The sequence below is a fragment of the Egretta garzetta genome, unplaced genomic scaffold, assembly GCF_000687185.1.
Source record: "Egretta garzetta isolate BGI_Z169 unplaced genomic scaffold, ASM68718v1 scaffold50, whole genome shotgun sequence".
Classification (NCBI taxonomy): domain Eukaryota; kingdom Metazoa; phylum Chordata; class Aves; order Pelecaniformes; family Ardeidae; genus Egretta; species Egretta garzetta.
Genome location: NW_009258613.1, coordinates 4,179,494 through 4,189,548, shown reverse-complemented (window position 1 = coordinate 4,189,548; position 10,055 = coordinate 4,179,494). Strand labels below are relative to the sequence as shown.

Below are 10,055 nucleotides of genomic sequence, written 5' to 3'. Positions count from 1 at the left end.
GGGAAAATTTCAGACACAAGTATTCAAGGTGATTTCAGAAGGTGGTTTTGCAGATTTGGCTATGCCTCCTTTCACCTGTGAGATGACAGTTTCCATGACTCTATACTGGTACCTGCCCTGTTTTCTTCAGCATTCCCCATTTTGAAGCTGCCAAACTTTTGTTTGATCTTGCAGCCTTAATATTTTTTTAATCTTGTATTGTGCAGACATGTGTATATAAATAAACCAGGGAGGGATTTTACAAGAGATTCATAACCTTCTTTTAAAGGTCTTTTAAACTATAACCTGAGACAGTGGGTCACTGGGAGTTGGGTGGAGCAGGATCTTTATTTGTTCCTGTATTTAATCTTTGATGGAAGCTGAGAACAACTCTTTTTTTTTTTTTTTTTCATCTTTGCAGATATCAGCTACTGACCATGTCAACAGAGTTCCAGGATGCTCACCTTGCGGAGGTGAAACCTCTGGTGGAGAAGGAGGAGGTAATAATTCTAAAACTTTTTAGAGCTTGTGTGTTCTATTTCAGGGCTGCTGTTGGAACTGCACATGTGCTCTTAGATTAGTTCTAACACATCATATGGAAGAAACAAGTATGAGAAACTAGACATAGAATAAGTTGGTTTTTTTGAATAATGCAAGACAGAGCCTTAAATATTTGCTCTTTCTTGGTATGTGGTTTTGCTCTTCTCTAGTGCTAATCTGGTGGTGCCATTTTTTCTGTTCTGAATAATGACAGCTCTGGGTGTCTTTAGCAATTTTAAATGATGCCAATAGGGCAATCTCATGTACATCCATCCATACCTGTAGACTTCTCAATGTAAAGATACAAATTTTGCTCTGTTGGTTACCTTTTGAGGAGGCACAGAGAGAGCCTTTGCTTTTCCTTTGGGCACATCTGAGTCTGGAGGTATGACTGTGCCCAGCATAGTCTTCTCTGACTGCACTGAGCTATGAGTTACAGTCAAACTTCTACCAGGTTGGCAGCCAGCTGGGTGTGCACAAGCTGCAGCCTTTCCTCCGGTGTTGCAGTGTAGAAACATCCTTTTTTTTTTTTTTTTTTTTTTTGCTTAACCTTGTGGTACTTCTCTGCACTTGTTACTGCACCATTTTCTTCAACAAATCTGCCCACAGTGTCTGGGTTCAGCGGCTGTCTGACTCTTTGGTGGTAGCAATGCTCTGTGCTTCAGTATGATCATGGCAAATAATTCACTGTAATATGTGAAGGAAGCTCTCAGCTTTTCTCTTGAATCATAACTAAGATTTTTCTTTTGCTCCCAATTATCGTAATTCTTGACAATGATGTATATAAATGTGTTGGTTTTTTCTGGTTTTCTACAATAGAACTATTCATTGCTCTATCTGCTACTTTCTCTTTTATTCCCTACCTCTTTTGCGTAAACACTTCACAAAATCATTTCCACTTGTGACTGCAGTGAAATGGCTAGGGAAACTTTAAACACAGCTCCTTTGCCAAGGACATTGCATGAAAGCAGAGCTTGTTTGGATACCAGTGAATGCAGCACTCAAACTTTTCAGAAACTAAGATCCCTTTTTAATGCCACTATTGTTCAGTAGAAGCAAACCAAAGGAGATACTAAGCAGAAGACCTACGGGTACTGAAATGCCTTTGCTTCAAAATTAAGAAATATCTTAAAATAGTGATTAACTTCCTGGGTTTCTGTAGCAGGTAGATAAAGAGTTGGAATCTTTGACAGTGAGCCCTATATGCTTTTATTCACTGTTACCTAAAGTTTTGTCTTTGTGGGGAAACTAGCACAGAGTTTTATTTCCTCTGTGGCTATCCTTAACGTCTGTCGTACTTTAACCCTAGCCAGCAACTCAGCACCACGCAGCTGCTTGCCCACTTCCCCCCACAGTGGGATGGGGGAGAGAATCAGAAGAGTAAAAGTGAGAAAGCTCTTGAGTTGAGCTAAAGACAATTTAATAGATAAAGTAAAAGCTGTGCACACAAACAAAGCAAGGAATTCATTCACCACTTCCAATGTGCAGGCATGTGCTCAGCCACCTCCAGGCAAGCAGGGCTCCATTATGCATAACAGTGATTTGGGAAGACAAACACCATCATTCCTAATGTGCCCCCTTCCTTTATCTTCCCCCAGACTTCATATGGTGTGGGATATCCCATTTGTCAGTTGGGGTCAGCTGTCCCAGCTGTGTCCCCTCCCAACTTCTTGTGCACCCTTGGCCTCCTCGCTGGTGGGGTGGGGTAAGAAACAGAAAAGGCCTTGACTCTCTGTAAGCACCAAAACCAGCACATTCTCTGTCCTTATTCCATATCATTTGTCATGCTCAGGTACCACACTATCCAATACAACCTCATTACCCACCACCCTCCTTCCCATCCTTTCATACAATACACAGATATCATTCCCATAGTCTATGGACCACCCCTCTAAAATGCCCATAAAATGTCCACAAAATACCTATTGAGTTCATTTAGTTCATGACTTCATGCTCTATTTGTTATGGTGGTTGGTCAGAACAGGAGAGGTGGTGTGTTGCGTGGAGTTACTGGGTGCCAAAGACAGCTCAGGTTGCATCACTGCTGCACTTGCACTGCTTAGAACTGTAGAATCATTAAAGTTGGAAAAGACCTCTAAGGTTGTCAAGTCCAACTGTGAACCCAACACCACCATGCCTACTAAACCATGTCTACACACTTTCTGAACATCTCCAGCGATGGTGACACCACCACCACCTCTCTGGGCAGCCTGTTTCAACCTTTGACCACTTTTTCAGTAAAGAAATTTTTCCTAATATCCAATCAAAACCTCCCCTCATGCAACTTGAGGCCACTTCCTCTCATCTTATTGCTAGTTACTTGGCAGAAGAGACCAACCCCCACCTCACTACACCCTCCTGTGAGGCAGTTGTAGAGAGCAATAAGGCCTCCCCTGAGCCTTCTCTTCTCCTGGCTAAACAACACCAGTTCCCTCAGCCGCTCCTCATAAGACTTGTTCTCCAAGTGAGACTAGTTCTTGTAAGCTTCTAGCTTCTTGTAAGACTAGTCAGCCACTGGTTCAGGTGGTTCAGGTAATTCCCATAACTTGTAACTCAAATCCCAGGTTACAACAATTTAAAGGTATTTCTATTGCAATCTTCACCTGTGACCCCTTTGGACTAGACCATAGGGTTTAATGTTGCAATGAACTCCTCCCCTTGCCCCTGCTCTGGCTTATCCACAGACCGCAGTCCCTTAAGGTTGTACCTGCTCTGAGTGGAGCACTATCTGTGAGCCAGTCTCTCCAGGGATATACCTGCTGCAGCATAGACTTATCCACAGCCACAGTTGCTTTGAGGTGCACTTGTTTCAGGATGGCCTTCTCCATGGGCCACAATGCCTTCAGAAATAGACCTGCTTGAGCATGACCTTACCCACAGCCGCAGTCCCTTCTGAAGTAAACCTACTCCAACATGTACATGCCCATGGCTGCAGTCCCTCCAGGGATGTACCTGCTCTGTCATGGGCTTATCCATGGCCACAAGCTTTGAGGTGTTCCAGTATGGCCTTATGCACAGCCACTGATGCTTCAAGGTGTACCTGCTACAGCATGGACTTATCCTTGGGCCACAATCCTTTCAGAGGTATACCTGCTGAGGCACAGACATAACCGGAGCTGCAGACACTTTGAGATGTACCTGTTCTGGGTGTGGACTTATTAATGGGCACAGAAGCTTCAGGGTGTCCTGTTCCCATGTGGACTCATATGCAGCTCACCATCCCTTTGACTCAAGTTCATACTGGAGTTCTAGCCTGTCCAGTACAGCAGCACAGAAACAGCAGTGATGCCCTGGCCATCTGCCAGCCCAGGCGCATCTCCATGGTGGTTATCAAAATGTTCCCAGGCACAGCAGAGTCAGATGATAAACAGTACAGCAGCACAGCAAGCAGTGAAAGCAAAAAGCAGCCACTAACGAGCACCAGACTCTAATGTACAAGCAAGCAATGTACACTGCTCTAAGGCAAGCAAGCCCAGGAGCCTGCCAGTTAATAGCTAAACAGCAATAGCAGCTATAAATTTGATGTAATACATTCCTATCAAACCTGTTGTTATCTCAAACCCTTTGAGCCCCACATTGGGTGCCAAAAAGGACTGTCATGGTTGCCAGCTGGCAACTAAGTCCCATGCAGCTGCTCACTCACTTGTCCCTGCTGTGGGATGGGGAGAGAAGCAGAAGGGTAAAAGTGAGAAAGCTCCTGCATTGAGGCAAAGGCAGTGTAATTTAGCTGTGTGTGCAAGCAAAGCAAAACAAGGAATTCACTCACCACCTCCCACCAGCAGGCAGGGGTTCAGCCATCCCCAGGAAAGCAGGGCTCTATCACACATAACGGTGACTTGGGAAGACAAACGCGATCTCTCTAAACTTCCCCTCCCCTTCCTTCTTCTTTGCCCAGCTTTATATGCTGAGCGTGATGTCATATGGTGTGGGACATCCCATTTGTCAGTTGGGGTCAGCTGTCCCAGCTGTGTCCCCTCCCAACTTCTTGTGCACCCCTGGCCTCCTCGCTGGTGGGGTGGGGTAAGAAGCAGAAAAGGCCTTGACTCTCTGTAAGCGCTGCTCAGTAGGAACAAAAACATCCCTGGGTTATCAGTGCTGTTTCCAGCACAAATCCAAACCACAACCCCATACCAGCTACTGTGAAGAAAATAAATGCATAACCAGCAAACATAGATGAAGTTACTTAATGTATTTTGATAGGGTGTAAAGGATTGCCCTGAGGGACACTCAGCACAGACTAAGTCGAACAGTGGAGCTGATGTTGAGTGGGTGATGCACTCTGAAGTCACATTCTGGCTTCTTGTGCTTAAGTTTCTTCTGCAGCTGAGTCTTGTGTTCCTGAACAGTGACGAGCCATATTTCATATGCTGTTTATATGGATGCCACATGTACTTATTCAACTCTAGGGTCCACTGGAACAACAGTGTATGAAATGAGCTGTGTTTAAAAGGTTGTGAGACCAACAGTGCTGCAAGATTAAAACCCAGCCTATTCTCTAGAGCTAAGTCTGTGTAAAATGACTTCCACAAGCTCAGTCAACTCTTTAGCTACTTGTTTGTATGTTCAAGACAGTGTCTAATTGCCTAATGATCACATCCCTCTAGAGTCCTGCCATAATTACGGGTTGGACTGCAATGCTTTGAGGGCCACCATCTGAGACAGTATTGCCTAAGATCACAGCTGTATTGCTTCTGATATCTTCTGAGTTTGGGCTTCTGGGACTGAGTGACCTCCTTGCCAGGATTCTAAGCTTTGCTTTTTATCTCTACTTTTTTCATTATTTGGCTTCTCTGTCATACTTCACAGCATAAAAAGTGTTGAGTTGGCTGCTTTTCCCTCTGTTTTCAGCCCTCCAGTGGAAATCTGAGTTTGACAACTTTTTGTCTTTTATTAAAAGGAGGTGATTGTAAGACCTTCTTCCTTTGAAATTATAAGTTTCTTAGACTATTGGAGGTGGGAAGGATGTCACCTAACTCCTTTTCTGGTAGAGATCCTCAACAGGCATAGGAGCTTGTGAATAATAGCGATAGCTGGTCACAGGTTGAAACCGACCTCCCCATGTCCAGCCACCTTCCCAAACATAACAAGGCCTAATTTTGGCTAGGATAAAACCCTTCCCACCTTCCACATCATGAAATCAAATCCCTGTAATGACTGCATAACTGAGTTGCAGGTGCTCAGTGTGTACTTGAACAACAGCTTTCCATCCCAGGCAGGACTGAGGTGGGCTGTGGGCTGCCCCATGGCTACAATAAGCCATGGAGAAAAGTTCAGTGTTTTACTGCTCTGACTTGTCCAGTGATTTAAAAAATACATAAAAGTGCACCAGCTTTTGTGCTTTATTTCGCTGGTCTATAATCTAGTATTTTACTGCTTTCATGTTCTCAGTGAAGGTTAGTGGGTAAAAGCTCTTGGGTGAATTTTGACATTCAGCAAGAGAGCTTTCATTGAAAGAAGGGATGGGCCAGAGCTCTCGGCTGCAGAACTGGTGGGTTGGAACCCCCATGTCCCAGTGTGTATTTCTGTAGCTGCCGAAGCTAACTGCATTAATGCTTTAAAATCTCTTCACAGGCTATCACTCGCCTCCTTCCAGACTTTGACGTTCAGGCAAGTAAAGCTGCTATTCTCTTTTTTTTCCTTTTTTTTTTTTTGTGTGTGTGTGTTTCGTAAAAGGGGAAACTGAACTGACATTTGAGAAAACAGCAAAATGTGATCAGAAATGACCGACTGCTCGCCAGAAATGCTGTTACTGTGGGAGAGGGGTCTGAAAGGGGCTCTGACGTAGCGATGGGAAGGGGACTGCAGGAGGTCTTTTCAGACTGAAGCTGAGAAAGTTTCATCCAAAAGAGGTGGCTGGGTTGCAAGCAGCTCTATTCTTGCTAAAAGAATAAGATTCTTCAGCAGTGGCAGTGAAAGCAAAATACTCCCCTCCCACATGGACACACACTTTCCCCAATTAATTTGCTTTCATTAGTGGTGTGCCTGCATTTCCTTGGAGAAAATCTCCCTCTTGATGTATCCCATTTTGCAGTTGAAAGTTTCCAGAAGATTTCTGAAGCCTGTGGAGCAGTGGAAGGTGCTAAGCAATCAATTTTGCCCCTAACGAGTTTCTGTAGTTGTGTTTACAGCGAGAACGTAAGAGTTCATAAAACGCACCACCAGGCCAGGTGGTGGCTTTCCACTTTCCCCATGTGTCCCTCTTTTGAGAGGTGACTTTGTAACTCTCTTAGCTCCTCTCGTGCATTATTTTATCGCCATTTAGGCTTCTGACTGAGAAGTTTGTCCTTGCTGGTTCTTAAACTGAGACTAAGGAAACGCCCTTCTGTTGGAGTCAGTCTAGGTTGAACTGGGAGGGAGACCAGCAAGGTTGTACCTGCCTTGACAAAAAGTGAGCGATGAATTCCCATCACTGCGGAAAGGAAGGAGTATGTGTTGGGAAAAGAGGCTCGCTGGGTGTCTTATTTTTATCAAGGGGGTGCAGGGAGGGAGGCAGATTGTGCAGGAATAAGGAAAGCTATTAAATTGTTCTAATCTCTTGAATGTGCAGGCAGAGGTCCTTGGAGGAAATAACTATTCTGTACTTTGGGGCATGTTGCACTTCATTGGGCCCTGTCTATATTTTTAGTCAACGTTGTGCAAATTGGTTAAAAGTCCAGCACAAACTCAGCTGTCTTTTCCCTGGAAATGGAGGCAGTTATCTCAAACATCTTTATCTTTCAGTGGCTCTTACTTCTACAGTAAAACTGTAGTTTGCGTTAATCCTGCATCTTCCCCCTCATCCTTTCTAATAATGAAGTGTACTGCCTGAAGTCCTGATAAATGTAAAGTAAAGTTGTCACCGTGTGGCTTCCCGCAGGACTGTGTACAGCATGGGAGAAGCTTTCTGTTTGGGTCCAGATTGATCACTTGCTCTAAATAAATCTGAATCCCAGATTAACTCTGCTAACAGCAATACCACAGTATTTTGATTAAGGATCCACAAGTGACCCATATTTCATTTCTATTCTTGGAATAAATTTGCTTTGTTTGTAAACCATGTGTATATATAGATTTTTTTAACTTGCAAGATCAAATTCTCTAAGCCTTGTTGGTTTTTTTCCATGTTTTGGATTAACTGTCGCTAATCCAAACCAGTGGTTTGTGTCATTTAGCCCTGTTCTGCCAGCTCTTGCTTTTTTTAATGATCTTTCTTCTTCAAGTTTAATCTTTGGTTGTTCAGGAAAGAAAAATGTGGAAGAACAGTCTCAATCAGTTATGTTAAGAACTGCTGCTGCAAAGGAGGCTTAGCTTTGGTCCTTAAAACCACAAGTACCCTACCTACATGTCTTTAAGTTCTTCTGTGGCTGATTCATGAAAGGGGTGGTTTGGAGCTGTTAGGAGAGCCTTGATGACTTAGTTCATTAGAGAAGCTCACGTGTGGCCCTGGAGGACCCAGGTCACTCAGGACTGACACTGAAACTCATGTGTGCTTTTAATAAGCAACCTGTCCCATGAGCCACGCTGGGGAAGAGGATGGACCTGGCCAGGGAAGGAGGTGATAAGCGCTTGGAAGGGTGGACCTCCTTATTCAGTGCCTGTGTATGGTTGTGGGTGTCCATCCTATCACTTGCAACTTGCTCCATCCTTTTGAGGACAAGTTATGCAGTGTTCAGTTAATAACTGTGTTTCTGCCACTAGTGAAAAAGTTGTGACTGCCTGTGAGATGCGTTGGTTCCAAGAATAAATTGTATCTAGTTATTCAGATTTGGAAAGAGAGACTCTTATTTCACATGCTGTTTTAGGCAGACTTGAGTTAAACATACTTTTCCATTTTCGAAGTAAGCCACTGTGTAGTGCAATATCGCTCTTCTGAAAGCACACATTGCAAGACGTGTACGTGGTTATTCTCTGGAGGAAAGCTTTCATGGAGTTACTAGGGGATGGGCAAGACAAGAGAGGGAAGAACTGACAGCTCTGACCTACCTCTAGTCAGCACTATATGTCTGTCTGTCTGTGGCACCTACCTGAAAATTTAAGTGAAGGTCCCCTTCCTCCCAAGAAGGGGAGCGTTCCTGACCAAACCTGGTTTAGCACAATTAACGATAAACTGGTGCAGGGCAGCATGCCCTGTGCTGCTTTATGTTGGCTTAATGCCAGTCACATTTTAATTGTATTTCCAGTTTGATGTATTGGCCTATTCTCTAGCTTGGTAGGACTGGAGCTGATGGAGAACTGGCTTTTTGTCACTGCGTATAATGTTCTTAGCTTTGTGTTTCAGAAGCGAGCAGTCCATCAGGAGACTGCTTTCACAATAACTAAGCAAAACTTTCCGAGCTGTGTGGCAACCATAAGTGGCAGAGATGAGTTTGTCTCTTGCAATGCATGGCTCACGGCCACCTATATCCACCATCATGCAAGGACCATTTCTGCTTTCCCTCCTCCTCCTCCTCTTCCTCCTGCATGCAGAAGAGAAGGAAAGAACTGTCTTGCAATGGGAGAGAAATTGGCTGGTCCTCATGGCACGATGGGGTGGGCTTCCCACTGGCATCAGTGGATGCAGTTTGGGGCTTTGCAGTGTGTTACATGGATTTCCTCATCCCTTTATGTCTCGGAAGGAAAGGGATGGGGATGATTTTGTGCTTTTGTAGGCCAGTGTGACCCAGTGCCAATCAGTCAGGAAGAATCCCTGGGCAGACCTGTTGCAGTAATCTGCCTCAGTTCCTGCACCGAAGTTTTTGTTACTGGCTTTCCCCTTAGCAGTCACACATCTACATCTAAAGTCATCATTAATGTACCCAACTCACAACCTGAATTGGGGAACCTTTCTCATAATACTGCTAATTTAAAATCAAAGTCTTAACCACAAAAAAAAAAAGCAAAAGAGACAAATAGCTGGAAAGGTGGGCATTGGGGTTTTTTATAAGAACATAAGATGGATTGAAATAACTATTTCAGAGCAGAAAAAGCTAGGGGGAAAATGCTAAATAACTTCAGGGCAAACAGGATTTGAAACCCAACATTGCAATACCACTTTAAAAGCTGAAATATTTTTGATCTGCAAGATATTGAAAAAAAGGAATGAAAAATAGTATGCGCAGGTATTAGTATATTACATTGCCTAAGTAACATGAACTTAAAGTATACTGTCTCCTAGCAATTCAAAAGCAATTTAAATCCTCTTTAAAAGCTCTGAAGCTTTTCCCTCAGTTCTGAGGCAAGTGAAGGGAGGTGTATTTATCAGGCACAATATTACAAATTAAAATAAAAGCATGAGGTGGTAACGGAGGATTAAGTATATTTGAAAGCTCTAAAATAATCTTGATGGAGTGCAGTATTTTACTTAAGATATAAAATATGGAGCTTTTAGCAAAATATGCAGTGTGTGTGGTTTTCCTTTTTAGATATCTAAAGCGTTTTGGTTGCATATCCCATACTTCAGAAAACAACCTGTTCCTAAACATGTTCCTCAATCCATATCTTCCTTAGCCAGGGTAGAGGGGGGAAGGAATAAATGAGCTCTCCTGTGTTACGGACTTATAAAGTGGCTCTAGCCTCAT

At 43.6% G+C, this 10,055-nt stretch overlaps 1 protein-coding gene across 1 annotated transcript in view; it reads left to right on the top strand.

Annotated features, from left to right (window-relative positions):
* The window catches only part of NDRG1 (N-myc downstream regulated 1), a 43,773-nt gene that overhangs the window by 13,767 nt on the left and 19,951 nt on the right, over positions 1-10,055 (top strand). Inside the window, exons 2-3 of the mRNA XM_009647992.2 lie at positions 401-479; positions 6,091-6,126. Of these exons, the coding sequence (XP_009646287.1) occupies positions 417-479; positions 6,091-6,126 (99 nt within the window). The 5' untranslated portion in view covers positions 401-416. The remainder of the gene's footprint in view (positions 1-400; positions 480-6,090; positions 6,127-10,055) is intronic.